The sequence below is a fragment of the Podospora pseudocomata genome, chromosome 3 (genome assembly GCF_035222375.1).
Source record: "Podospora pseudocomata strain CBS 415.72m chromosome 3, whole genome shotgun sequence".
Lineage (NCBI taxonomy): Eukaryota > Fungi > Ascomycota > Sordariomycetes > Sordariales > Podosporaceae > Podospora > Podospora pseudocomata.
The window spans coordinates 2,425,801-2,452,886 of NC_085887.1; the positions used below are offsets into that span (position 1 = coordinate 2,425,801).

General features: G+C 52.8%; 11 protein-coding genes across 11 annotated transcripts; 6 read left to right on the top strand and 5 right to left on the bottom strand.

Annotated features, from left to right (window-relative positions):
- Positions 1-2,584: 2,584 nt before the first annotated feature.
- Positions 2,585-3,460, top strand: QC762_306840 (uncharacterized protein; the record flags this gene model as incomplete). The annotated part of the gene is made up of 1 exon (XM_062888976.1): positions 2,585-3,460. One exon carries the CDS (start codon positions 2,585-2,587, stop codon positions 3,458-3,460), a length of 876 nt encoding a protein of 291 aa, XP_062744913.1.
- A 390-nt stretch (positions 3,461-3,850) lies between these two features.
- On the top strand, positions 3,851-4,912 carry COX11 (Cytochrome c oxidase assembly protein cox11, mitochondrial; the record flags this gene model as incomplete). Its single annotated transcript, XM_062888977.1, has 3 exons — positions 3,851-4,052; positions 4,081-4,373; positions 4,427-4,912. 3 exons carry the CDS (start codon positions 3,851-3,853, stop codon positions 4,910-4,912), a joined length of 981 nt encoding a protein of 326 aa, XP_062744914.1.
- Positions 4,913-5,275: 363 nt separating this feature from the next.
- QC762_306860 (uncharacterized protein) lies at positions 5,276-7,846 on the bottom strand (the record flags this gene model as incomplete). The annotated part of the gene is made up of 1 exon (XM_062888978.1): positions 5,276-7,846. One exon carries the CDS (start codon positions 7,844-7,846, stop codon positions 5,276-5,278), a length of 2,571 nt encoding a protein of 856 aa, XP_062744915.1.
- A 68-nt stretch (positions 7,847-7,914) lies between these two features.
- QC762_306870 (uncharacterized protein) lies at positions 7,915-9,033 on the top strand. Its single transcript, XM_062888979.1, has 3 exons — positions 7,915-8,057; positions 8,218-8,321; positions 8,377-9,033. Exons 1-3 carry the CDS (start codon positions 8,019-8,021, stop codon positions 8,828-8,830), a joined length of 597 nt encoding a protein of 198 aa, XP_062744916.1. The 5' UTR covers positions 7,915-8,018; the 3' UTR covers positions 8,831-9,033.
- A 314-nt stretch (positions 9,034-9,347) lies between these two features.
- PMT2 (Dolichyl-phosphate-mannose--protein mannosyltransferase 2) lies at positions 9,348-12,984 on the top strand. The gene is made up of 6 exons (XM_062888980.1): positions 9,348-10,024; positions 10,163-10,293; positions 10,368-10,422; positions 10,483-11,740; positions 11,789-11,847; positions 11,903-12,984. Exons 1-6 carry the CDS (start codon positions 9,890-9,892, stop codon positions 12,488-12,490), a joined length of 2,226 nt encoding a protein of 741 aa, XP_062744917.1. The 5' UTR covers positions 9,348-9,889; the 3' UTR covers positions 12,491-12,984.
- A 783-nt stretch (positions 12,985-13,767) lies between these two features.
- Positions 13,768-14,613, bottom strand: QC762_306890 (uncharacterized protein; the record flags this gene model as incomplete). The annotated part of the gene is made up of 1 exon (XM_062888981.1): positions 13,768-14,613. One exon carries the CDS (start codon positions 14,611-14,613, stop codon positions 13,768-13,770), a length of 846 nt encoding a protein of 281 aa, XP_062744918.1.
- A 460-nt stretch (positions 14,614-15,073) lies between these two features.
- On the top strand, positions 15,074-18,302 carry QC762_306900 (uncharacterized protein; the record flags this gene model as incomplete). The annotated part of the gene is made up of 2 exons (XM_062888982.1): positions 15,074-16,006; positions 16,075-18,302. The coding sequence occupies exons 1-2, from the start codon at positions 15,994-15,996 to the stop codon at positions 18,300-18,302; spliced, it is 2,241 nt and encodes a 746-aa protein (XP_062744919.1). The 5' UTR covers positions 15,074-15,993.
- A 903-nt stretch (positions 18,303-19,205) lies between these two features.
- Positions 19,206-20,542, top strand: WWM1 (WW domain-containing protein wwm1; the record flags this gene model as incomplete). The annotated part of the gene is made up of 2 exons (XM_062888983.1): positions 19,206-19,294; positions 19,356-20,542. The coding sequence occupies 2 exons, from the start codon at positions 19,206-19,208 to the stop codon at positions 20,236-20,238; spliced, it is 972 nt and encodes a 323-aa protein (XP_062744920.1). The 3' UTR covers positions 20,239-20,542.
- Positions 20,543-21,108: 566 nt separating this feature from the next.
- On the bottom strand, positions 21,109-21,958 carry QC762_306920 (uncharacterized protein; the record flags this gene model as incomplete). The annotated part of the gene is made up of 2 exons (XM_062888984.1): positions 21,109-21,308; positions 21,370-21,958. The coding sequence occupies 2 exons, from the start codon at positions 21,956-21,958 to the stop codon at positions 21,109-21,111; spliced, it is 789 nt and encodes a 262-aa protein (XP_062744921.1).
- Positions 21,959-22,260: 302 nt separating this feature from the next.
- Positions 22,261-24,218, bottom strand: MET15 (Homocysteine/cysteine synthase). The gene is made up of 3 exons (XM_062888985.1): positions 23,829-24,218; positions 23,707-23,761; positions 22,261-23,647 (listed from the first exon to the last, which is right to left on the bottom strand). The coding sequence occupies exons 1-3, from the start codon at positions 23,867-23,869 to the stop codon at positions 22,385-22,387; spliced, it is 1,359 nt and encodes a 452-aa protein (XP_062744922.1). The 5' UTR covers positions 23,870-24,218; the 3' UTR covers positions 22,261-22,384.
- Positions 24,219-25,239: 1,021 nt separating this feature from the next.
- QC762_306940 (uncharacterized protein) lies at positions 25,240-26,701 on the bottom strand. Its single transcript, XM_062888986.1, has 2 exons — positions 26,300-26,701; positions 25,240-26,223 (listed from the first exon to the last, which is right to left on the bottom strand). Exons 1-2 carry the CDS (start codon positions 26,382-26,384, stop codon positions 25,799-25,801), a joined length of 510 nt encoding a protein of 169 aa, XP_062744923.1. The 5' UTR covers positions 26,385-26,701; the 3' UTR covers positions 25,240-25,798.
- Positions 26,702-27,086: the final 385 nt, after the last annotated feature.

The window sequence follows — 27,086 nt, forward strand, 5'->3', positions numbered from 1 at the left end:
TTCTCCCCCCTCCCTCACACCGGCACCAACGGAACTGCATCCTCTTCCATCCCCGAGTTATCCCAGTTACCCCCCATTCTCTTCCTCGTTACCTCTCTCTCCCCGCAGTGTCATCTGGTTTCAGACTCTGGTGCCCATGTACCACCCTCACTGACCCAGCCCGTCGACCACCTCGGAAATGTTACCAATACCCTCGTGAATCCCTGTGACGGCTGCTAGGAATTGGGAAAACCCAAGACTGAAATGCGGCGAGGTCAAAGAGGGGCGTCATCGTAGGACAGGGGTTCGCGATAGTGGCTATAAAAGAAATGCCTGGAGCAGGAGCCGAAGGCGAAGCCGGGAAAGAAAACAACGGAGCCTGGCACAATAAAGAGAACGCGAGAGCTGTCGCAATTCAGCTTTGCTGAGCTGTTTGCGCACTCTATTGTTTTCGTCCTTCAAGATTCCATCCTTTTGGGAGGGGAGAGGATTCTGCCACAAGCTTGTCCTGTTCGAGTTATTGGCGGGAAAGGGCGACTTCTTAGGCTCGGCATAGAGTTCTTGTTCTGATCAAAACAGACGCGCTTGCATCTTACTGCCTCCCTATTTTCCCACATACCTGCCCAGGCTGCTTCTTACCTTAGCTTATTGGCAAACAGCAATGCAAAGAATCCGCCTGTGGTGGTTAGTGTGTTTACTGTAGCAGACAATGCTGGAATGACTGCACCGGAAGCATGCTCATAGGCTGGTGGAGGACAACTGTTGGAGAGGGCGCTGCGGTCTGGCGGCAACGAGTCATGGGCCAGAGAAGGAACAGCAATGTGGCCTACACATAATCAAGGGATGAGGAATGAGGATAGTCAAGAGCCTTAACGAATAGTCGAAAGGCTTAAGGGATGAATTAAGACCTTGAATGAACTTGATAGCCATCAAAAGGTACTGGAGTAGCCTTCTCTAACTAATATTGCAAAAGTGTTAGAAGGGGTAGATGAGATATGAATTTAACTATGCCTGTTAGGTATGGACCCATTGTGCAATACGACTGTCTATCGTGGACCGAGGCCAGAGAATCAGTATCACTGAGCGGAGTCGCGTTAGAATTTGGTGTTGTTGGTATGATGATGAGACAGACAGAAGAGGAGGTGCTGTAACTATCTCGCTGCTAATGAATATTGGCTCTTACTCAAGGATGAGCAAACAGCGTGGGATGAGAAACACTCGGGCCCATTCAGTCTATCACGAGACCTTCAGATCGAAAGAACATAAGGAATCATGCATGGCCAAGACCATATGATTACCTAACATTGATCCCCGTCAGGGTCTCATGATCCATCAGATTTAGTGTCGTCACTCTGACTGGATTAGATCGCCGAGATTTTTGCAGAGCATGTGAATTGCATGATTTGTGAAGGAGGGTAACAGCGATGCTGATGCTGTCCAATAATCGGTCTTCGGAGTTATGACGAATCACAACGCTATCGTCCTGTTTGCCCGTGAGGTAGAGGCTTTGTCGGTTGTGGACCATCACATCATCTCCAAGGGTGTTAATTTTCAGGTACCACGACATGATGAATTTACCTGTGGGTGTGTGTTGTCTGGACGGGCCGCAACAGGCACCGCTGGTAGGCGGCGGCATCTGAAACTGTCAATGACGTTGATGATTCAGCCATGCCAGTGAGCCCCCAGCAGGGAGGGAAATCAACGACGTCGTTGACTTGCCCCGCTTTTTTCCCAACCTTGGGGGCCTTAACTTGTCACCAGCCACAGCAAGGTCTAGATTGAAACCTTTGCAGAGCTCATACCGTCACTAGGAAATATCACGATACTGGCAATGCCGACGTTTCTGGTGGACAACTTGCAGACTAATCGAGGATCCAAAAGCTCATCGGCAGTCGGTAGTGGTGGATCGCTTGCAAAAAGTGTGTGGGTCATGCTAACGTATGCCAAGAGCTGTCAGGTGGGGCTCTTTATTGGCCGGTCCTTTAGACGACAACGACTGGGCGAGGCTGAACAGCACCAATCAACAAACTGTTGCGCCCACCATTGGAGGTGCTCTGGAGGGGAGGGGCCAATGTGTAAGAGATGTATAGTCGGGAGGGGTTACGATAATGAGGTGATGAGTTGATGGACGGACCGGAATGCGACAGCGTTGACAGTTGGATGACTACCAATGGCCACGGTGAAGTGGTATCAGACGACAAATGCAGCAACTGAGATGCAGCCGGACCTATTGCGCCGGAGATGCTGAGTTTTCGTGACTGAGCTGCTTATTAACCTAAGTATCGTTGTCGGGTTTCTCGGAGGAGGGGCCGCAGTTCGAGAAATTTCTCGCTTTGGGCGCCTGGTCTCTGCTGTGCCTTGCTTTGGTCCCCTTGACCTGCCGCTTTCCGTCGCCTTGACTTGTCCGGATCAGTCCATGGTCCAAGACATCATCGACTTGTCCCCTGCGAAGAAATTGGTATAAGTTGTTCTCCCTCCCTTCGATTTCAGAGTACTACACCAGTCAACATCTCACAACCATTCCAAACGACTTGGGTATCTCTCGAATACCACAACAACATCATAACCCACCCCTTACCCACGAGACAACAGACACTAAGTCAACATGTCCCAGATTGTCCCACGCAACGACGCCTGGCGCACGCACCCGCCTCCGGGAAGCAACCAATACCTCAGCGACAATGGCTCCAACTGGCTCTTTGCCGTCGCCGCCCTCTTCGGTGTCACCACATTGGGCCTTTTCGCCCACAAGTTCAAGGCCCGCAACGGTGAACGCTTCTTCCACTACCTCTTCATCATCGCCGCCTTTGTCGGTCTCATCACCTACTATGCCCAGGCCTGCGATCTCGGCTGGGATGTGATCGCGCAGGCGAACCAGATCAACCGAAGCGGTCTCACCCGTCAAATCTTCTGGCCCAAGTATGTCTTCTGGGTTGTCGCCTTCCCCGCCGTCGTTATCGCTCTTGGTGTCCTCTCCGGTGTCTCCTGGGCCACCATCCTCTTTAACGTCTTCCTCACCTGGATCTGGCAGCTCAGCTACCTCGCCGCCGCCTACACTCCATCCAACTACAAGTGGGGCTTCTTCGCCTGGGGTCTTCTCGCTCATCTCTTCCTCCTCTACTCTACTTTGATCCACAGCCGCAGGAACGCCACCCATGTTGGCATCCGCAGCGACTACACCAAGCTTACCGGCTATGCCAACTTCCTCTGGCTCATCTATCCCATTGCCTGGGGTCTGTCTGATGGCGGTAATGTCATTGGTGTTACTGCCAGCTTCATCTGGTTCGGTATCCTCGACTTGCTCCTCATCATCGGCTTCGCTGCTTTCACCATTGTCCTCTCCAGACGGTGGGATTATGGCAGACTCAACATTGCCTTCACCCAGTATGGCCGTGTCCCTGTTCACGCTGGCAGCTTCCCCGAGAAGAACTCTCCCCATGCCAACGCTGCCGTTGCCCCCAGCACCCGCGCTGCTGTTTAAGCGATTGATGAATAGCAATGCATCATCAATGATGCTTGTTGGAGTGGTCGCCGTCTCAACTTGAAGCGGAGGAAGGAATAGGTGACGGAAGCCACTCATTTACCCGAAGTTTATGTCTGTTGTTATCAATTCATGGGACAGGTCTGCATTTCAGAGATACCCAAAGTCACTCGCTATTTGCGTTGGTCATGTAGGATAGAGTTGGATTGGCTTGAATTGGAGGAGGCGGTAATAATGTCTAATATACGGCAGACGTAATGGTATAATCAATGAACTATTTGATGAAATATTTTGAGTCAAATGTCTTGAAACCAAGATCTCGTGTGGTGATCTCTACCTTATGTGAGCAATGTCCAAAACTCACGACGATGATGACGGTTTCAAGGGCGAATGCCTTCTAAACCACCCCGTGTAAGTCCCAAAAAGGAAGGAGCTATGACCACCACCCACCCATGCACCCCACTTTTGCGCAACCGCCAAGCCCGGAACACCCACAAGCTCCAAGCTCGCCTTGGTTGCGCAGCCGTTCAATTGGGATTCTTTTTTGAGAAGTCCATCATCAGACGATCTTCCACACCTACCAACACCCACGGTCACCACCATTCGGTCACCACCATTCGGTCACCACCATTCGGTCACACCAAACATGAATTCAATACCAAGAATAACCCGGCGCCTAGCCGCCACTTCCCAGAAACGCTTCTTCACCCCCAACACCCCCCGACGAGCGAACCCCCAGCAACACCCACACTACCACCAACCCACCCCCTCCGGCTCCAAGTCCTCCAACCCAGAAATGGACAGGATACACCAGCTCTACCGCCAGCGGAACCGTTCAACCGCCTTTTACACCATCTCTGTGATCCTCGGCACAGTGGCCTTGAGTTATGGTTCAGTACCAATGTATAAAATGGTTCGTCCCCCCTCCCCTTTCCCCTTCCCCCTTTACTAACCTCACCCCGTCAGATCTGCCAAACAACTGGCTGGGGTGGACAACCCGTCCGCGCCCACGGCGGCTCCTCCTCCTCCTCCTTCCCCGACGAAGACATAACCGCCAAACTCATCCCCATCACCACATCCCCCCGCATCCGCGTCTCCTTCTCCGCCTCGGTCTCCGACCTCCTAGACTGGAAATTCGTTCCACAACAGCGAGAAGTTCGGGTTTTACCGGGAGAGACAGCGCTGGCGTTTTATACCGCGACGAACAACTCTGACAAGGACATCATCGGGGTTGCGACCTACTCTGTCACACCAGCACAGGTGGCGCCCTACTTTAGCAAGATTCAGTGCTTCTGTTTTGAGGAGCAGAGGCTCCAGGCCGGGGAGACGGTGGACATGCCGGTTTTCTTTTACTTGGATCCGGATCTGCTAAATGATCTCAACATGAGAGGGGTGGAGAGCGTGGTGTTGAATTATACTTTTTTCAAGGCTAGGTATGATGATCAGAAGTGAAAAAACTCGCCTTCTCAAAGAGGGAAGAGTCGCCATTGGGGTGATGGAGGAGTGGCGTTTGAGAAAGGAGTAACGTCACGGGAAAGAAGTGAAAGAAATAGGGTGTAAGATAGGGTGTGAGGTATTATTGTTATCAGGTTCAAAGGCATCAGCATAGGTGGGGGGGGTTACATAAAAACATTTCCCCGACCAGAAGGCAGGAAAATTCCTGGTCGGTTGGCATACAGGAGTGTGGGCGGCACAAACTATGAGATCTCATCTTTTTTGTATATATACATACACGTTACACGTACACTTATATTCTACAAGAGGTGATACCCGAAATCTTACAACATTATCTGTACAACTTTTCCTCTGACAAACCTAACGTGGCCCCCCACCACCACCCCACCTCCCCTCACTCTTAGCCCCCTTCTTCACCCCCTTCATGCTCCTCCTCGGCCTGCTGAGCTTCGCCTCCTTGCTCTTGATCTCCTTGTTCACCAACCAGGCGTTCAGCGGGGGGCGATAGCCGATGAATTTCCCTTCGGGGGAGTAGACGTCGATGACAGGCCAGTTTGGTTCCGGCTCTGCAGTGCTGTCTTGTTCTTCTTCTTGTTGTTGTTGTCTCTGGTCAAATTCATCTTCCCAGTCATTTTGACTTTCTTCTTTTGGTGGAGAGGGCTTCTCATCCCACGCGGCCCAGAGATCTTCCCTCAACTGCTCGTCAGACATCCTCTCGTGTCTAGGGGTGTAAGCCGGTTTAGGCTTGCGTTTCTCCTTTTTCGGTTCCTTTTCCCGAGAGAGGGAGTTGACCGGTTCGGGCCGGAGGTCAAGCGTTGGGGTGGTGGTGGTTGCGTCCGTTACCAGAGAGGTGAGCATGTGGAATGGGTCCGAGGAGGGGGGTTTGGCGTATACTGGCTTTGGGGCGGAGGTGTCGAATAACTTTTTCGTGCGGACTTGAACAGCTAATTCTACCCAGCCGACGCCTTCAATGAGGATATCGATGCCCAAAACGCGGTAGGGGAGTTGATCGACCTTGAGACCGACGGCTTCTTTCCTTGTCAAGGGTCCAGTACGGGCTTTGGTGATGTCGTATCTTAACTGGAACGCTCCCGCATGCTTGATCTTCTCGCCCGTCCCAGGGAGGGCAATGTTGCCTACTTTTGGTGCGTTCGGGTCTTGGGTTTGCGTTGCGATGGCCTTCTCGGTGGAGGTGAGATGCGGGTCGATGGGGGTGAAGGCGTATGCCAGAAAAACAAGCTCTTCGTCTGGGGCGACGTTGCGGGGTGTGATGCGGATGAAGCCGCCGATGAGCAGGGACTGACCGGGTTTGATGGTTTGCTGTTCTGGAACAATGCGTTGTTTCATGACGAGAGATGTGCGGCATTCAGGGCGGACGAAGAGTTCGATGTCGCCTCTCGACAGGCCGGGGAGATCGATCAGCTCGCCTTTGCCAGATCCAAAGGGAATCCTGATGGGGGAGGCGGTCGTGCCAGGGAGGGAAGAGACGATGGGCATGGCTGGGTAGGCGGTCTCTTCTTGCGGTGGGGGTAAGAAATCGGAGACCGTGTGGAGACTGAGGCCGGGGAGGAGGGTGTTGCGGGCTTCTTCATCCTCGGGGTTTTCAGTAAAAGAAAGTGGCTCGGCTGTCCTCTTTGCGAAGACATTAACGGGGGCAATCTTCTTCTTGTTGAGCAGTACCGCGGTAGCCTCTGACATGCGGTTCTTGGGAAAGACTGCTTCAAAGAGCTGCGATTTTCCAACGTTGACTTTGCCAACCATCCAGCATGCGCCGCCACGCTTCCAGACATCTTCCTTGAGCTCCTTGGTCCACCATCCTCGCTTGGCGCTGACGCAGTGGACGTTTCCTAATCTGACACGTTGACCAACTCTTCCCAGGGCGTCACGGAGGGTCTCTCGAATATAAGGCATCATGGAGTCGACCATTTCCTTCTTGGGCGCCAAAAGATCGGAGCGAGTGACGATAAAGCTCATCTCAATTAACCTGCCACGCTTATACTTATGTTGCCCTCCTCTTCGGTTCTGCGTACGTAGGGTGATGTCCAGAATGCTGTGGAGCCTGGGCAGGAGAGACATTGGGAAGTCGGCGGCGTCAATGATATGGTAGATATGGTTGTATTTGTATGGTGATTCTTCGATGGTCTCCTGGATAGACTCCAGAGTCGGGTGGTAAATGGAGTTGCCCGTAGAATTGTGAACCAGATTATGGCAGCGATCGCACAGCGGTGGACTTTCAATCTTCTGCAGTTCGCGTTTGTTTGGGGGCTGTCGTTCCTGGGGTAGAAGTGATTTGAGATCGATGCCCGCTTGTGCCAGCGCGTCAAGGTCCAGCCCACTCAATGCATCTTTGATAATATCATTCTGTTCCAATTTGTCCGGTTTGGTTGTTTTGTCTAGTCCCAAATATTGTCTGATGCTCTTTCGTGACATATCATAGTAGCCAGCTTCGTCGGGGACGGCGGTTTGCGACAGGGCACCGCAGCCATGGCATTGAGGCGGTAGTTTCTTTTTGGGTGCAACTTCGAGGCTCGTGATTTCTTCTGGCGCATCCGAAGTATGCTCGAGACCACTTGACTGCTCGTGGAGTCTTCGGAGTTGTCGGAACTGACATGGCGCATTCTGACGATGGTGTGGGATGGAAGGTCGAGAGTGAGGGGCATTTGCGACAGTCGATAGCGATCGAAAGGCGGGGCATAGGTAGAGAGGCACTGAGGTCGGGGTGAGATGCTCGGCATTAAACACACTCCCCAGCCATCTTGAAGACGCAGTCCGGGCCGGCCGAATATGCATGATTGAAAAATATCGATTTGACAGATCTGACGTTGAAGAACTGGCAGCCTTTGACTTTGCGCAACCCACATCTTCATCCAAAATTTCTGGACCCAGGAGCTTTTTTGGCAAGGGTTGCGGCCGGCAACCCGGGCTTGGCATCGATAACAGAACTCCCGGCAGGCAAAAGCGGTGAGCTCGGTTCCTGAAAATTATTACGGGGTCGCTCAGTAGCTTGAAGGTGGTGCTGCCCACGCGATAGCCATCATCGTCGAATACCCCCGCCTATCACATCCCGCCTGTTTCGAGCCTAGCCACTCGAGACATCTTCACCATGGTCGGCGTAATAAGGAGATTACACAAGCTCAAGGCTGTAAGTGTTACTGTGTGCTGAATGAAAGAATTGCTGGACTAATTCGAAATTTCTCTGTTACAGAAGGTTCATCTGCCCCCCAGACCCCTCGTCGACTAACCACTGCGCCGATGGTAGACAGCCTACTGCCCAGGGTACAACTTGCTAACGATATTCATAGCTCCTTGACATCAGGTGCGGGCCGGGGGCTGCCATCTTCCCCAGCGATGTGACCAGGATACACCTCGAGTTTGCCTATGGTCTGGCAGGACACTTGGGACCAAGGTACGGCAAATATGGCTACGAGCATAGGGGAAGATATTGACGAGTCTTTTCTTAGGAAATTTTGGAACACAAATCTCCCACGACTGAAATTCTGGAACCCCGCTATACCGATGATTGTCAACCGAACAACAGACGTAACTGGGCCAGCGGTGTTGAGTGTCTACTTCCGCGAGCCAGGCTCGATACTGCAGGAATTGCAGACGCCAAGTTCATCTTTCCACGGGTTCGCCAAGGCCCCACAACCAGCCGAGGGCGAGCGTGTCCTTACGATTGATATGAAGAACCTGCCGTCCGAGAAAATTCTCGACGAGCTCATCAGCAAGAGTGGCGCGGTTCCAGTAAGACCAACACTGCAAGACGAGGCCGACTTGGCCGAACTCAGGGACTTGGAGCGCACGGGAGAGATCGACCGGGAAAGAGTAAAGAGGAAGACGGATGCTGAGAAGAGGGAGAAGAGGCTCATTGCCCAGGCGCAGTCTGAGGCTGCCGCTATCAGGGCTGCGCTGTAAGCAGCTTGTTGGTGGTGTTGGGGACAGTTGGTTGAGCGTCACTCTGGGTTCGGAAAGAGCCCGGAGCTTGTATATCATCATATGTGAAGCATTACCCAAAAGAACATAAGATACCACAATGTTTCTGGGCTTTATCTGGGATACTGGAAGTTTTACATGGCAAAGGGCATGGAATTCATGAGTTTCCTATTCTCCGATACCCCACCAAGATGTTTCCTCGAGGGAGCTCCGAGCGCGCCACTTATCAAAGATCTGTCCAGACGGTTGACATGTGAGCCGCAAATCACATTTCTGCAATGTTTCGTTTCGTGTAAGGGATCGAGTAATTGCTGGTGCTACGGCAAAGGGATGAAGTGCCTTACCCACATTCATATATACCTTCAGGAGCAACCCTAGGGTGAGGTTATCCTTGAGATGCCAATACGCGAGCAATATATCTCATCTGCATTACCGATAAACACAAGGCTAAACCAGGAAAGAGGAATTGATTGAAAGGCTTGGACTCAACATAGGGTACCATTAATCAAGATGTTGGTTAACAGGCTCGTGTGCGACGGCTTACAGGGCGCTGGTACGAGGGAGGACCCCTGCAGCCCACACACTATTTCTGGGGAACAGGGGGCCCAGGGGGCTTCGCGCCAAGCCCAACCTGGAAGTGGTGCTCTCGTTCGACGGGGAAAAAAGGCCACGACTGCCTTGGGGGAGCATCATCCCTTTTTCCCTTTCAGCTGAAGCTCTTCAAGCTCGACTTCACTTGCGCGAGAGCTGCACGCTTTCTTCTTCATCGCCTGCCATCAAGTGTCTCCATTTCTTTTTTGGGGGACACTTTCTGTTGGGTGCTTTCTTCAACCAATCTAGGTACTGGACGGGACCAAACCTTGTTCCAGCACGCACTTTATTCTTTTTTCGACACGCTCGTTTTAGCCATTTTATGATTTGCATCTCCATATCAAGACAACCACCAACACCGAGGCCCGTCCGCAACCACCCTGAATATCAACACCACCACAAACCCAATTCCTACCAACGAAGCCGAATTGATTAGTCCCCTTCGCCATCATGGCCGCCGTCAACGACAGAGGCCCTGTCGTCACTGGCGCTGATCTGGGCGATGCCCGAAGGCGTAACGTCCCAGGCACTCCCCAGACAGTTGCCGTCGTTCCAGAGCCTGATGATAAGAAGAAGGTCAAGAAGGTGAGCACCAATTGCCTCTATCTACAGTTTCTCGGGTATCCGTATCATCACTGGCAATAGGATGCCCCGCCAAGGCATTGGGCAGCTTGCGCCAGATCGTCTCCTTGTGGTCATGTGCTAACAGCTTGTGTTTGACAGGAACCGTCCTTCCTCGAGATCCTGGACCAATGGGAGTGGATCATTGCCCCCATCGTATTCACCGCGCTCGCCTTCTTCACACGTCTCTACAAGATCGGTCTTTCCAACATCGTTACTTGGGACGAAGCCCAGTTAGTAGACCCCCCGTTATCGCGTCGTTGTCTTGTCGTTGCAACGGTGCCGCTAACCTGACGGCCTGCGACAGTTTCGGAAAGTTCGGTAGCCACTACCTCAAACGCGAGTTCTACTTCGATGTCCATGTATGTTCTCCCGAGTATTACAACAGCCAGAGCCTTTTGCTAACCGGGCTGTCTTGCTAGCCCCCCGCTGGAAAGCTTCTCGTCGGTCTGAGCGGATATCTTGCCGGTTACAATGGGTCCTTCGAGTTCAAGTCGGGAGAGACCTACCCTCCTGAGCTCAACTACACTTTTATGCGCCAGTTCAACGCCTTTTGGGGTGCCATTTGCGTCCCCCTCGCCTACTGGACTGCCAAGGAGCTCAAGCTCCGCCGCAATGCTGTCTGGCTCGTCACTCTTATGGTCCTCTGCGAGAACTCATACACCACCATCTCCCGGTTTATCCTCCTCGATTCTATGCTCCTGTTCGGTACCGTTGCCACGACACTCTGCTGGGCCAAGTTCCATGGCCAGCGCAAGAACAGCTTCGAGCCCGAGTGGTTCTTTTGGCTGTTCATGACTGGTCTTAGCATTGGTTTCGTTACCAGTGTCAAGCTGGTGGGACTCTTCGTCACTGCTCTGGTTGGTCTTTACACCATTGAGGATCTCTGGAACAAGTTTGGCGACACCAAGATGCCAATCTCCACCCTCGCCGCCCACGTCGGAACTCGCGTCGTTGGTCTCATCATCCTGCCCTTCCTTGTTTACCTTCTCAGCTTCGCCATCCACTTTGCGGTTCTCACCAACAGCGGTCCTGGCGATGCTCAGATGTCTTCACTTTTCCAGGCCAACTTGAGGGGGACTGAGGTCGGCAGGAACAGCCCATTGGAAGTGGCCATCGGTTCCAAGGTTACCATCAAGAATATGGGCTATGGTGGCGGTCTCCTCCACAGTCACGTTCAGACCTACCCCGAGGGCTCTGGCCAGCAACAGGTTACCTGCTACCACCACAAGGATGCCAACAACGACTGGTTCTTCTACCCCAACCGCCGCGATGCCGATTACGATGCCGCTGCCGAACCCCGTTTCATTGCCGACGGCCAGACCATTCGTCTCCTTCACTCCCAGACCGGCCGCAACCTCCACTCTCACCAAATCGCTGCTCCCATTACCAAGGCCGACTGGGAAGTTTCCAGCTACGGCAACATCACTGTTGGCGACGAGAAGGACCACTGGAAGATTGAGGTTGTCAGCGATGCTGCCTCCAGGGACCGCTCCAAAATCCGCACTCTTACCACCGCTTTCCGGTTAAAGCACGAGGTTTTGGGCTGCTATCTCCGCGCTGGCAATGTCAACTTGCCCCAGTGGGGTTTCAAGCAGATTGAGGTTACCTGCACCAAGGACAACAAGCCTCGCGACACCTACACCCACTGGAACATTGAGTCTCACATTAACGAGAAGCGTAAGTCAGGATATGAAGTGTGACAAGACCCTTACTAACTGTCGATAGTCCCTCCTGGAGACCCTGGCCAGTACAGGTCGCCCTTCTTTAAGGACTTCGTGCACCTGGTAAGTGACTGAAAACCGGCCGCTGAATCTCGATGACGCATGCTAACTCTGCTAGAACGTTGCCATGATGACCTCCAACAACGCCCTTGTGCCCGATCCCGATAAGCAGGACGACTTGGCTTCTCAGTGGTGGCAATGGCCCATTCTGCACGTTGGTCTCAGGATGTGCGGCTGGGACGACAAGATCGTCAAGTACTTCCTTCTCGGCAACCCCCTCGTCTATTGGGGCTCGACTGCCGGGCTCGGTGTCTTTGGTCTTTTGACCGTCTGGTACATCCTCCGCTGGCAGAGAGGGTACAGGGAGCTTTCCCAGTTCGACATTGACCAGATCCACTACGCCGGCATCTACCCCGTCATTGGCTGGTTCCTCCACTACTTGCCCTTCGTCATCATGGCTCGTGTCACCTACGTCCACCATTACTACCCAGCCTTGTACTTCGCCATCCTCACTTTCGGCTTCCTCACCGACTGGTTCACCCGCAACCAGAAGAAGATTGTTCAGTACGCCACTTATGCCGTGCTCGACGCGACGGTCATTGGGCTGTACATTTACTTTATTCCCATCTGTTGGGGTATGACTGGTCCCAACAGGCAGTACGGCTACATGAAGTGGTTTGACACGTGGAGGATGTCGGATGCTTAAATTCTACCACCAAGGGGATTAGGAGGATGCAAAGGGGGAAATAAAAGGGATATGTGGAAACATGTGTTGTTGAAATGTTTCTTGTGTTGCTGTACGATGTTTTCGAGGCGTGTGTGGAATGGTTGATGGCGCGTTTGGTGTTGTGTGCATACCTCCTGTTTTCTTGATCGACACAAATGGTTCATCTATCTATCTGGCTTGGGCGCAACAAAATCTGGAAGGGGCGTCTGGGTGGGATAGGTAGGGCTGTTGTGTACAGGGAGGGGGAAGGTGTGCGGCGTTATAAAAGGGAGAGGACACACCAAAACAGCGAAGGGAAAAACATTCATCGGGCCTCTATGAGAGCTCTCTGTCTCGTCATCACTATCTCTAGACATTAAAACTCTAATGTTTTGTTTTTGTTTTTTGTTTTTCTTTTGTTTTTGAGGTGGGGAGGGGAAGGGGAGGGAGAGGTTAGATAGATGAATGTGGATGTCTGTCGAACTCGTGTGCCTGGCTGCTCTGAACAAAACTTGCAATGTGAGATGCCGTATGGCTCTCTAACTTCAACAGCCCTCGACCATTCACGGTTGTCAGAAGCCAAGTTGCTAGGTAAGCAGACTGGCTTGCTCCTTGACCTGGGTCAAATCATCGCAGTATAGTCAAGTCGAAATGTCCATTGGTCAATAAAGGAAACTTTGACATACGTCCTCCCTTCCAAACAGACCCAGTGATTCAGCCCCCTAACGAAGGACAGTAAACCACCAGACCACTGCAAATGACCTCGAGTAAGCATAACTCAGATGAACGAGATTTGTGCCGCGAATCGCAGTAGATATACTACCAAATATATCTTTTTGCAACCCGTCACACCTAGCCCCTCCGAAATCTATCACTCAGTGGGTTTCCATCCTCAGAAGGGGGCTGACCCCCTAGGAGCTTCGACAGTCGAAACCCTCAGTCACTCAAAACGCTTCAACGCTGTAAATGCAGAAACCTAGTTACAATTGCTCTCCCTTGTCCAGTTTGTTTAATCAAGTAAAATGATGAATAAATAAAAAGGTGAGGGGGTATCATCTAATCTCTCCCTATGCTTTGATGTGTGTGTGTGTGTGTGTGTGTGTGTGTGTCGTTTGGACCCTTGTGTATCTTTTTGCTCCGGTGACTTGCCTTGCTTGCTCTCGACAACAACACACTCTGCTCCCTTTTGCAACTCAACCCCCAGCATTACTATTACAGATCGTCCTGCCCCTGCTCCCCCATAGTAACTCGCCCTCACCCCCAACCAGACTCATTACTCAACAGCACCCGCCCGAGCTCTTATTCGCACTGTTCGTCAACCTCACCGGCTTGCCCCCCGAGCTCCCTGGCGGCCCCCCAAAGTTCGGTCCCTTCACGCCTGACCTCCTGTCATTTAAGTCGTATTTCCCCTGTTGAATGTTCCCAAAAATCTTTTCGGCTACTCTCATAAAGGCCTTTTCTACTCCCTCCCCGCTCTTTGCGCTAGTTTCGACGTATTCAAGCACGCCATTCCTACGGGCCCACTCCTCCGCTTCTTGCCGTGAGACCTCGCGCTTGTTCTGCCCTCCCTCTGCTTCTGGCGAGGCCAGATCGGCCTTGTTACCCACGAGAACAACGACGATGTCGGGCTCGGCGATCTGGCGGAGGTCGTTGAGCCAGTCGGTGACGTGCGTAAAGGTGGACTTGCGGGTGAGATCGAAGACCAAGAGCGCACCAGATGCGCCGCGAAAGTAGGATCTCGTGACGGACTTGTACGTTTCTTGTCCGGCAGTGTCCCAGAGGGAAAGCTTCATGTGCTTTTGGGAGGCAGCAGCGGCTGCTTCGGACTGGGGGGTAGGGACTGTTGGAGGTTTTGGGAGGCCGGCTGGGGGCTTGCCGTTGGCAGGTTTTGGGGAAGACGGGGTGGACGGTATTGGGGTTGAGGTAGAGCACTCTTCTGTGGTGGTGGAATAAGGGGGACCGACGGGGACGATGCGGGAGCCAAACTCCACGCCGATGGTTACGTCATGATGGGTAACGAAGCGGCCTTCGCAGAGACGTATGGTCAGGGAGGATTTACCACAGCCTGAGTCGCCTATGCATACTAGCTTTGCGATATAGTCCCAGGCGGGTTGGGAAGTCATGAGGGTTGGTGGGGAGGGGGGATTTGACGGAAGCGAGGACGGAGTAGGAGGAGGAGGCGAGGGTTGGGACTTGGGAGAGAGAGGGAGGACGGATGTGTGTCTCGGGGTTGGTTTTGTGTCTTGTGTGTGTGTGTGTTGCGATGGAGAACCTGCGGGCTATCGACAAAATCGAGAGGCTATTAGCGCTCGTCGGCGTGGATCAGGCGAGTTGATGCACGTCGTTCCGTTAGGACTTGGCGGACAGGGGACTTGGTCTCTGGTTGATCAAGAGATATTATCCGTAGGAAAGGGTGTTGTACAGATGTCGGGCTTGCTGGTGTCGGGCAGTGGTACGTTTTGGGCTGGCTACTGGTTGACTGGCTGGTTGGTTGTGTGATGTGAGAAGAGAAAAGCGGTTTGGCAGTTGACAGTTGACAGCTCCTGATGTTTGAGGGAAGGGTTGAGGCTTGGGTGGTAAGCTCGCTCCCATGTTCCACTTGTCCACGGGTGGATCAGCATCCAGCTGATGTGCGTTGCAGCAGGTGATGGGGCCTGGCCAGCCGTTATCAGTGACGCAAGATGCCGATAACACTCCCCTCCAGTTGCAGATGCATTATGGCGGTCTGGCTGAACGATGTGACTGCGTCATGGGACACTGTGCCGGTATGCCTTCTTTCATCTGGCCGTAGGACTGAATAGCTGCAACAAAGAGAGAGATAACAGCATTCTTTACTTACCGGTATATCTAAGCTGCTTTGTGTTGCTGTCCTGGACCTCTTGACTCAAGAGCTTCTTGTTCAGTGGGTAAGCTAATATGTAAGTAGTGAGGACTTCCCCACATAGGATCAGCAGCCTACCTGGGATAGTTGCATAACCGCAAGGGTGCTTTGAGCCTAGCGAGTGTCGGAAAAGGTGCATGGGGGCTTGCAGCACCTGGTCATCGGCCGCCAGTCACGTCCATCGCCTGCGTCGGTTGCGTCTTGCGTGGTGAGCACTGCCGGGCACAGTGCACTGGTTGCCTGCCCTTCCACGCCTTCTCATGCGACAGCTGTTTTGACTTTTGCACAACCGTCTCTTACTTTTTCCCTGGGAGGCAGCAGCAAACCTTACCGTATCTTCGGAAACATCTCCTCTCCCCGGAAACCAGACCTTTCGAGACACCGGAGTCGTACTGATTTGAGGAACTATACTGTCCTGTCTCGAGTCATCATCATTACATATCTCTGAGGTGCCCGACATACTGCTCCCATCCACACACTATTAGCCAGCCGCCCTGCCCGATCCTACCCCCTCTCCTCGCTCTATTTCCCCTCTGGACCACTCAGCAACTGCCAGTACTCGATCGAGTGTGTCTGCGAGGAAACAAACGCCCTCTCTGGAGGGTGACGGGAGTTTATCGACATGTTCTCTGAATGTAAGTTTGCCCGGGGTCAGCCGCTGCTGCTCTCGTGTCTTACGGACACCCGCTTATGCCATTTCCAGATGCCTCTAAATTCCTTGCGCAGTCGCAGTCGAGGTTCTCCAACTTTGCCGGCCAGCCAGATAACGCCGACAGGCCATCACAGCCGTCCGGATGGCAGAATAGAGGCGCGCGATTCGGGGGACGTTCCTATCTCGGTCGGGGCGGCGGTGGGAACCCGTATCAAACTAGCAACTCCCGGTTCGGTAGTATGGCAGCCTTCGGCTCGAGGTACAATCAGGACGCCCCGTTGTTCCAACCCCCACTAGATCACGATGAGGAAGACGAAGAAGAGAGAGATCGAGAGGCCGCAGACATTTATGCTTTGCAACAATCACGCCGTGTTCTCGCCGCCGGCCGACTCGAAGAAAGCACCGAAACAGATAATGATGGGAGCCGCGCTTCGATAGAGCAAAGCCAGGAGTATGAAGGATCTGGGTCTCTTGGGGAACGTCTCCGAGGCATCCGGAGTAGCTGGAACGGCCCCAAGAAGTACAAGAGGGCGACCATGAAAGAGGAGCCACCAACAGAACGGCCGGAGCCGAGGAAGCACATACGCGAAATATCGAGGGATAGCACGGATACCAAAGGGATGGAAGATGTTGGTCTAGAATCAACCATCGCCTACAGCGAACCACCAGCGGACTTGATGATGGAGGACAGTACCCCTCCGGCCTTCCAAAAGTTCAGGTCGCCTGGCGGTCCGTCGCGCCCGCTGCTTAGGAGAAATTCTGGCGAGGATTCGGAGCTTGGACTGCGACCGCCCAGCTCAGTCGGGACAGAAGTTAATGCCACTGCGCTGCCGCCAGCATCGGATGGAGAAATGTTTCGACACGACGCCTTCTTTGCCTGGATCTACCTGATCGCCCAAGCATCCCTGTTTGCTACCTTTGTCCTAATCTTTATGCATACAAGTGGTAACAAGGCATCTGGAGACACTATCTACACCACGCTAAAGGCATCTTTCCATCTGCTGGCTGTCGACACTTTGGTGGCCATCATAGTCTCCATGGTATGGTTGGCGGCGCTGCGGTCGTTCGTCCGACCGCTTGTTATCCTGGTGTTGGTGGCGGTGCCAATAATCCTCTTATCGTTTTCGTTGTATCCGTTCATTTCAAGTTATCAGGAGACTGGTGGCAGTTCACGATTCCAGGATACAGCCATGAGATGGGCAGCGACGGTCCCTGGTATATGGGCACTGATATGGGTATACATGGTTTGGAAAGGCCGCGAGTCTATTCAGTCTGCTATGAGCATTCTTGATTTCTCGAGCCGCATCCTGACGGCGAATTCAGCTCTTATTTTAGTTGGCATGGGCTGCCTTACTGCTGTGGTGCTCTGGACGTGGACCTGGCTTTTCATGTTCACTAGAGTATTTCTCGGTGGAAGCTTCTCCAGCAAGCTCGCCAGGTTCATCATCAGCGCTTCGACTTGGTGGCTGGGGGCGTACTTTATACTCATGTACCTCTGGACGCTGTCGATCATCTCCGCGGTTCAGCGGAGCACAACAGCGGCGACGGTGTCGCAGTGGTATTTCCATCGGAATGCGGTTCCAGCTCCATCTAGTAGGGACGTTGTTTCCGCTGCCCTGAGCCATGCCATGACCACCATCTTTGGAACCATCAGCTTGTCGACGTTGCTAGCTCTTGCGATCCGCCTACCCCTACTGGTTTTGCCGCGGAGACTGGCTCATATCCTGACCATGTTTGTCTACTCGTTCATTCCGACCCCGATCGCGGCGTTGACGAACCCGTTGACCTTGACATATGCGGCCATCCACTCGCAACCGCTGTCGATTTCGGCCAGGGGTCTGTCATCGATGGAATTCCTGGCACCCCAACGGCCTACCACTACTCTCACACCTGCCGCGTTGCCCAAGCATAACAGGCATTCGCCTCTTCTTCCCTACCGGCTTGCGAAGCTGATCCTTCACGCCACGCGCTTCATGATGGCCATTGCGCTGGGATTTGCGGGGTGGGTCATGACTGCGAAGCAACTCGAAATCGAAAGGCAGGGCAAGGTGGGCATCCGGGGAAGCGCCTATGCGTATGTGGTTGGGTTAATCGCCAGCTTCATAGGCTGGGGCATTTTGGGAGCTATGGAGGGCATTCTCAGCGGCATTGTTGATGGCGTAGTGGTCTGCTATGGCAGCGAGAAGAGAATGTTGACCGGAGCGGGAGGATACTGCATGGAGGCGGCGAACCTGTTTGGGGATAGAAGGGGACAGGGTGACAGAGAGTCTATCTATTAGAGAGACTTTTTTTTTTTTGGTAATTTTTTTGGTTTTTTTTTTTTATATGCTCAAGCGCGGCGTTGTTGTGGGCTATCATTATTATGGAACACACTTTAGGAATGGGATGAAAGAATGATTGGTTTAAGTTTTCTTGTTTATTTTATAGTGGTGGTAGGGATTACCGGGAGTAGAGAGTATTGCATGGACTGGTGTCCGGTAGAATGGAGACGGGGTTGTATAGGGGTTGACTCTAACTTGAAGAGCAGCATCGTTATAGTGAACAGGATTACCTGTGTCGTTACAAACTAGAATTGAATCATGATATTCTATTTTGTTACTGCCGCACGCTGCGGGGCTGTGTAGGTCTGGGCAGGAGGGAGAATGCGACTCACTCTCTATGGAATCAGATGGACAGCCATTTCATGTCACACGTCCGGAGCACGATGCCATGGCGCCTTCCCGTCCTGGATCGAACCAAGAAGGGGGCTGTGCAAATGGTCGGGTGAAGTCGAAAGTCCGCCGTTCGTCTTTTGCCCCTCACTGAGCAGCTCTCCCTCCAACATCATCATACGCCACACTCGACTACGTATGCTTGTCGACCAGGTGTAAAAAAGGTGCCTCCTCTTATCAAGCATCTGTTATAAAAGGGTATGTACATGAATTCTGTTGTTATTCTTGTGTTCTCTTGTTCAATTGTCGAAATATTTTTCTCTTACATTGACCAAACTTCCCTCACTTATCGATTGCCCCTCTTTCGTCATCATAGCTCGCTCTTGATCACTGTGCCCCGCCATTTCCCCTGACAAGACAGATCTTGCCACTTACACCAAAGTAGTCGCGAAAAAGATATCCTAGAAATCGGCATTTTCAGCATTTCATTTTGGCGTTCAACAATCAGCTTTGCTATTATCCCACAAAAACATGGCCGACTTTGATGCTCCCACCGGCCCTCCCCCGCCCAAGGTGCCAGAAGGCTGGGTCGCGCGCTGGAACGACCAGTACAAGGAATGGTTAGTAGCTTCTTCCCCTTTCCCCCCCCTCTACCCAACCCCCATCACTAACACTTGTTAGGTTCTACGTAAACACCTACACCAAAAAGTCCCAATGGGAAAAACCCACCGAGCCGGCCATCCCGCCCCGCGATGACGCTCCTGCCGGTCCGCCCCCGAGTTACACCGCCGGGGATGATAAACCTGTTGTTGTTTCTGATGCAAAGGTCAATCCTTACGATAATACCAACCAGTCGACTACGGGCGGTGCGTCCGGATCTGGGACCCATCAAACCGAAAGCGAAGACGAACGCCTGGCTAGGCAGCTACAGGCGGAGGAGGACGCTAGGGCGCGGTCTCATGGGGGTACTACAACGCCGCAGCAGAGCTTTCCGGGACAGCTCCCGCCTAGACCGGATAATCTTGAGAAGGGGAAGAGCTTCTTGGGGAAGTTGTTTGGGGGGAAGAAGGGGGGCGGTGGTAGTCATGGGTCGGTGGGGACATTGGGTGGGTTGGGGGGGTTGATGGCTAATCGCCCTGGGAGTCACAGTCAGTATCCGGGGGGTTATGGAGGGTCGGCGCCGCCTCCTCAAGGGGCTTATGGTGGTGGTGGTTATCCTCCTCAAGGAGGGTACGGCGGTTATCCTCCTCAGCAGGGGTATGGAGGTTACCCTCCTCAGCAGGGTTATCCGCAGCAGGGTTATGGGGGTTATCCTCCTCAGGGGGGGTATGGTGGTTATCCTCAGCAGGGTTATGGTGCTCACGGTAGGCCCGCGAAGAGCGGTCCTGGGATGGGGATGATGGCTGGTGGTGCGGCGTTGGGTGTGGGTGCTGGATTGCTTGGTGGGGCGTTGGTTGCGGATGCGATACATGACAATCAGCAGGAGGCTTATCAGGAGGGGTATCAGGATGGGGCGGAGGGGGATTTTGGTGGGGGGGATGATTTTGGAGGTGGTGATTTCTAGATTGGCTTCTAGAGTTGTGGTGGTGTGAAGAGGAAGAGTTGGGTGGTTGGTTGTTTTCTTGTTGTCTCTATTACCCCTCTGTGTTTTTCTTTGCTGTGTCTGGTGTTTTCTGTGAACCTATGATGGGATGGCTTAGCATGGTGTCTACGAAGAGTTGCACATGGTGTATGTTTGTATATACATGTTATGAATAAATGAGACCAGACTGTTATGCTCTTGGGTCAACGTATGTCTGCTATTGTGTTGCGCAACTCTGGCTGCTACAACAAGTAATGTGAGTTATGGAACGCCATTATGAGCTGAGACTACGGAATGTGTATAGTCAGTTACACGTAGTTGACTAGCAGAACCGTGATGTTTCGTTTTGGTTGTTATGACTTCATATTTCAAATACGGTATCATCCTGAGTCCGAAGAGAAGGGGACCGAGGGCTGGGAGACGTCCGAGATCAGCAGAGGATATGAGGCTTGGGTTGTTGCCTTTGCTATTATTATCGCCAACAATAACAAGAAGGGGCGGTGGTGGTAGTGTAGCTACTAGTTCCGAGGTAGTAAATGAATGTGTGGTAACACTGTCACCGGCTTCACCTTCTTCGTCTTTACCTTAGAAGTCAGGCAAAGGTTGCTGGCTCCTTTCGGGAAGATCTCATTCTCCAGTGTTTGCTACTGTGGCCCTGACAATGAACAGCAAGATACCACAAGTGTCTCTCATCGTATATGTTGACCATTCTAACCAAAAAACACCCAACCCATGCAAATACATTTGCCCCCTCTTCTTCCCTTTTGCTTCCCACGCTTTATACAACTTTCTATACATATACCATATCCACACCCCATCCCTGCCCTTCCCAACTCCCCCCCTCCCCCCCATTCACCTGTTCTTCTTCTTCCCCCCACCATTATTCCCCCCCTTATTATCCTCCTTACCCCCACCGCTCCCAGCCAAGAAAGCAGCCATATCAAAATTCCCCATCCCCCCTCCCCCCTGCTGCCCGCTCGCCGCCCCCATCAGCGCATTCATCGGGTTGCTCTTTTGCTGCTCCTCCCACTCGGCGCGCATTTCCGGGTCCACTATCATTCATCACATTAGCAATCTATCCCACCCCTGTTTTTTCCTCATCAAGAAACCTACTATTTTCAATCAACTTTGGCATCCCAAAAAACAACCCCATTGAAACCAAACTCAGCAGGATAATCGGGTTCTTGAAGATGCTCAGCACCGAAAACGAACTCCTCTCCATGAAATAGCTCTTTTGGCCGGCCATACTCGCCACAACCACTATCCCCGAATTCCCGTCCGACACCTCAATAGAGACCTTCTCCCCTTTGTTTCCCCAGTCGTTGCCCCTAAACGTCTCCCATGCTTCAATCTTGATGGGTGATTGTTCTGACGGGTCCGAGGAGGAGGAGGAGGAGAAGGAGGAGGAGGGGGAAATGTCCACTCTGAGGGGAAGAAACGCGTGGGTGAGGCAGTGGATGTCTAGCAGGTAAGAGCCGGGGGTGACGTTGTGGAAGTGGAAGTTGGATTTGTCCGACAATGGGGCGGAGTGGTGTTTGGTTAGGGAGTTGAGGGTCGCGTGTGTTTGGGGAAGGAGAGCGGCCGGGTTGGGGAGGGGGGCCGAGCGGGGGATGTGGACTGTTAGGGAGGTTTGAAGAGGGGGGTTGTTGTGGGTGAGGGCGGTGGCTGCTCCCAGGAGGGAGAGGAGGGTTGGTATTCTCATCGTTGGGGGTCGTGGCAAAATGTCGTTTGGATGGCTCGAAGGTTTGTGTATTTGGTAGGGAACTCGACACTGGTTAAACGGGCGCGCGCGTGTTGGGGTGGTGGTTGATCGTTGATACGCTTTGGGTGGAGGTTGGACAAGATTCTGGTGTCAAGTTTCCTTGCGGAGCGGCAGCTACCCAGGTCCAAGTGACGAAACGCGGCTTACAGGGGGGCAGTGTGGGGTCTGATTGGCTGTTTCAGGGCTGGGGGCCCTGTTGTAAACGACATCTTTCAGCTTTGGGCTGCTTGCTCTTTACATCGGTTGGATCACAGAGCTCGCAACATTCAAGATGGTATAATGGGTTGAAATTTGAATTCTTTCTTTTATTTATCATCCAAAAAAAAAAAAAAAACGCTCGCTTAGGTATTATATCTCATAAATCATTTAAACTTCAGTTGGCGCAGCATCAGTCTTGGTCCGATCGGCCACCTCTGTCTCCTCACCCTTTGTCGTCGAAGCCTCAGCAGCCTTGAACGCCTGCTCAAAGTCGGCAACGATGTCCTCAATGTGCTCAGTACCGACAGACACACGGATGAGATCCTCAGACACACCCGAGCTGATCTTCTCCTCGTCGGTGAGCTGCTCGTGAGTGGTGGTCCATGGGTGAATGGCAAGGGTCTTGGAGTCGCCAACGTTGGCAAGGTTGGAGATGAGCTTGAAGCTGTCGACAATCTGACTGCCGGCAGCACCGCCACCTTTGACACCGAAGCTCAAGACACCGCCGAAACCGCGCTTGAGGTACTTCTTGGCCAACTCGTGAGATGGGTGGCTCTCGAGACCGGGGTACGACACCCAGGCCACATATGGGCTGGCCTCGAGGTAACGAGCGAGGGTGAGGGCGTTGGAAGCGTGCCTCTCGGCACGGAGGGAGAGAGTCTCGATACCGAGGAGGAGCTGCTGGGCACCGAAGGGGTTGAGGCAGGCACCGAGGTCGCGGAGGAGCTCGACTCTAACTCTGATAGCATAGGTGATGACACCGAAGGTCTCCCAGAACTTGAGCCCGTGGTAACCCTCGGAGGGCTCAACCATCTGGGGGAAGCGCTTGCCGTGCTTGCCCCAGTCGAACTTGCCGGCATCGACGATGACGCCACCGATGGTAGTACCGTGACCACCAATCCACTTGGTGGCAGAGTGGACGACGATATCAGCACCGTGCTCGATGGGGCGGACGAAGTAACCGCCGGCGCCGAAGGTGTTGTCGACAACCACGGGGATACCGTGCTCGTGGGCAATGTTGGCAATCTTCTCGAAGTCGGGGACGTTGTAGCGGGGGTTGCCAATGCTCTCAATGTAGACGGCCTTGGTCTTGTCGTCAATGACAGCGGCGAAGTCCTCGGGCTTGTCTCCCGTGACGAATTTGGTGGTGATGCCGAAGCGCTGAAAGAGGACCTTGAACTGGTTGTAGGTACCGCCGTAGAGGTTGGAGGTGGAAACGATGTTGTCACCGGAGTGAGCAAGAGCGGCAATGGCCATAAACTGAGCGGCCATGCCGGAGGAGGCGGCAACGGCAGCAACACCACCCTCGAGGGCGGCGATTCTCTTCTCGAACACATCGATGGTGGGGTTCATGATTCTGGAGTAGATGTTGCCAAACTCCTTGAGGCCGAAGAGGCGGGCACCGTGAGCCGAGTCATTGAAAACGTAGCTCTGTTGTACTTGTTAGCCATCTCCACCTTCTTGAGGTATGTATATGAGTCGTTTCTCACGCTGGTGGCATAAATGGGGACAGCACGGGAGTTGGTGGCAGGGTCAGGCTCCTGGCTATAGCATTCGCACTCTGGTCAGCATGGTCCTCTCTCTCAAAAGTAGATTCAACGGTAGCACATACCCCGCATGGAGCTGGAGGGTCTCGAATCTCTGCTCAGACATGATGACTGTGGTGTTGGTTGAAGTAGGAAACGGGGTATCAACGGGGTATCAGAAAAGACACAAGTAAAAGAAAAACACCCTTCAAACACGAGGCTGAGGCTCGAGACAGGGACGAAGGTCGAAGTATGGAGGGACAGGAACAAGGAGTTCAAGGGGCGGCGAGGACGGGAACAGGAGGCCTTTTTACATTTTTCACTTCTGGGGGTCCCCGCCTGTGACAACCCACCCACGTTCTCGGAATGATCGTCACACGTCCCAACACACAGCAACAGGCCAGGGCCCCGTTTACCTCACACCACAGCAAGGCTGGCCCAGGATGCATTTCCCTTACCTGGAGCTACGAATTGGCATGTTTTTCCCGCGTGGTGACGGGCTTGTAGTTTACAAGAGTGGGTGTACTTTGCATGCCACTTTGGGAAAGGGAGGGGGGTGAATGTCCAAAGCACGCAATCGCGCCATCGACTCATGGCGTGGGGCAGCAAGTCACTTTTTGGGAGCTGCGATGCGCTGTGTACGAGCCTGATCACCCAACAATGAAAACTGCTTCCTCGGTTGTCAGTCGAGGATGAGAAGGGCATCCATTCTTATTAGCATCAAGGCCCGTAATTGTATTACTTCAAGACGTGTTTTGTTACTTGAGCTTCTACTCTCTTGCCCATCAAGGTTGTCGACGATAAGGCCGATAGTCGGAGGTTGCCCCACCATCAACCTTTTGTAAGTCACCAAGTGTAGGTACATGCTGCAGGAGTAGGAGATTGTGACAGATGCTAGCCGAATCTCATAGACCACCGGATTGGGTTTGGAGATGGGATGAGGTGATATTCAAGTGGACTTACACGAGAGGATCAAGGCGGGGTAGCTTTCTCCAACGAGGGGTTGAGAGTTAAGCTGGCCGATCACTTGCTGCATTTCGACTGGCTGTATTTCGAGTTCGAGGTACATGGCGAACAATGAATGGTGAATGTGAGACAGAACAATGCAGTGAGGCAAGCTCGCAATGGGGACCCCAAGTGACACCAGGCGCCTGCTACTGTGGTGGCTCTGTTTCTCGACAGTAAGTCAAATGGAATCCAGACGGGATCAAAGATGGGACGGTCAAAAAGAGAATAAATAGAGGTCCGAAGTGAGGCATAACATGGCAGCTGAGAGAACCACCCAGATCTGGCAACCATGAGACTGGCACGATGTTGCAAGACGGGAAGATGGGTTCAGAAGAGCAACCCCCACATGAGTGATCCATGTCTCATCCCATCCCAACCCATCCACATGCGACGACCTCAGGTAAGAAATTAGGTAATATATGGGGACTTTCATATATCGGAGCAAGACTTTTCCTGTCATGTGGCAATGAAGGAGCGTTTACCCATGAAGGGCATTCGAAGGCAAAGTTCATGCATAACATCTTTGTTGGTATTTTCATCAACAGCTCCCAGGATTGTCATCTTTCCCAAAAACCAGCCACCCAGAAACACTACCCTCATAAAGCGCCAGCTCAAAAAAGAAACGTTAAAAGATAAAAATGTGACCGACTCTAGCCAGCCGTCAAGGCTGGAGCAGCCAACATCGACAAGAACAGAATCTAAGCAAAAGGCAACCATCAAATCATACCTATCCAAAACCATCGCCCGCCCGAGCCATGTCCTGTTGTCCGTAGTAAACCTTCCCCGCCAGGGCCGAATCCTTCTCGCATTCCAGATCCGAGCACCGAACCTCTGGTAATTCCGAGCAGCCACCACTCCCACCACCACGGAGCGCATAGAACTGTGCCGCATTCCCGCCAGCCCCTGAGAAGCCACCAGCGCGAAGGAGCCACGAGAATCAACGGCCCGGTCGATCCCCCAGGAATCCTCCCGCATCCCCAGAAAACTGGCTGGTCTTTGATCAACCTCCACCGGCCCGACAGCTTTTAACCTCCGTCTTTCCAACATCTTAAGCCTCCTCCTTGTTGGTAACAGGAACCTCCACCGCCGCCGGCTCCTTCCTCTTCCAACTCATCAACCCCCCCTTCTTCACCACCTCCCTCACCATAATCACCCCCGACCCAGTCCACACCAGCCACGCCGCCGCAGCAAACGCAACGTCAGCCTGCGCACTTTGGCAGACGCTCCCCCGACAAAACAGCAATTTGCTCAGGAAAACTGCCAGTCCGACAAACCCCGCGAACCAAAAGAGCACGTTTGACAGTTCCACCCCCAAAGCGATGTAGTTACTGGCGGCCGTCTTGGGGGCGACGAAGCGAGGGATGAGGAACTCGAGAGCGAGGATGGAGAGGAGGGAGTAGAGGGAGGCGAAGAAGAGGAAGTTGATGGAGGAGGGGGAGGAGATTACTGTTGTTGTGTTGTACCAGTGGGCGACTGTGGAAAAAGGTTAGTTTCAGGGTGATAGATATAGGAGAAAGAGTTGATTTGGGAGGTAAGGAGGGGCGAGTACCGTATGATGAGAGAGCAAGGACTAGGAGAGCAAAGACGCCTTGGATGGCCCGGAGGGGGAGGATGGCTGTCTTAAAGAGGGACATGGTTGTGAGTTTTGACGTTTTGATCTCGTATTCGTGATGGCTTGATTTTGATAAGATGTGAATGTTTCGATTTCGGAAGAATTCAAAAAAAAAAAAAAAAAAAAAAGCAGTTGCTGGCCTGCTTGCGTATCGAAGAGAAGGATGAATGTATCAAAGGAGTGACGAAATGAAGAGAAAGAAAATGTCTAGGGTAGACTGGACAACAATACCGCAGATGTCTGATGGAAGGAAAAACGAAAAAGAATAGCAAGAGGACCATAAGAATCAAGCAGTCTTGACTTTTGTCCAAGTCAATGAGTGAAGTGACATTATCCAAGCCGTCAACGACCCCCCTGAAACGCAAATCATCAGGCATTTTCATTCATGCTAGATGGGGGTCGTAGCTACTGGGCGCGCGAGGCCACCCAATGGTAGATGGTACCATTGTTTAAAACAAGGCTGTGAAGTAGTGTTGAAGTTGCCCTTCAAGACCGGCTAGGGGTGACTCCGTGACGGGAATATCCACCCTGATCGCTGCGTTGGTGGTGACGAAGTGGGCATGGGGGTTTTTATCTGGAACATGAAACGGGATGACAGGAGACGGGCTATAAGAAGGGATGGGTCCCGCCTCTTGTTGTCTGAATTTGAGGTGCCGGTTTTTCTTGCCTTTTTTCAAGATCTGTCTTTCGAGTTTTCTCGCTCAGGTCCCCAAGAAAAATGCAA

Coding starts and splice junctions, on each gene's coding strand:
- MET15 (XM_062888985.1), bottom strand. CDS start 23,869: ATGTCTGAGCAGAGATTCGAGACCCTCCAGCTCCATGCGGG. Junction 23,762..23,828: donor ACCCTCCAGCTCCATGCGGG/GTATGTGCTACC, acceptor CGAATGCTATAG/CCAGGAGCCTGACCCTGCCA. Junction 23,648..23,706: donor TCCCCATTTATGCCACCAGC/GTGAGAAACGAC, acceptor CAAGTACAACAG/AGCTACGTTTTCAATGACTC.
- QC762_306870 (XM_062888979.1), top strand. CDS start 8,019: ATGGTCGGCGTAATAAGGAGATTACACAAGCTCAAGGCT. Junction 8,058..8,217: donor GATTACACAAGCTCAAGGCT/GTAAGTGTTACT, acceptor CGATATTCATAG/CTCCTTGACATCAGGTGCGG. Junction 8,322..8,376: donor GCAGGACACTTGGGACCAAG/GTACGGCAAATA, acceptor GTCTTTTCTTAG/GAAATTTTGGAACACAAATC.
- QC762_306940 (XM_062888986.1), bottom strand. CDS start 26,384: ATGTCCCTCTTTAAGACAGCCATCCTCCCCCTCCGGGCCATCCAAGGC. Junction 26,224..26,299: donor CCTTGCTCTCTCATCATACG/GTACTCGCCCCT, acceptor CTTTTTCCACAG/TCGCCCACTGGTACAACACA.
- PMT2 (XM_062888980.1), top strand. CDS start 9,890: ATGGCCGCCGTCAACGACAGAGGCCCTGTCGTCACTGGCGCTGATCTG. Junction 10,294..10,367: donor GTTACTTGGGACGAAGCCCA/GTTAGTAGACCC, acceptor GGCCTGCGACAG/TTTCGGAAAGTTCGGTAGCC. Junction 10,423..10,482: donor AGTTCTACTTCGATGTCCAT/GTATGTTCTCCC, acceptor CTGTCTTGCTAG/CCCCCCGCTGGAAAGCTTCT.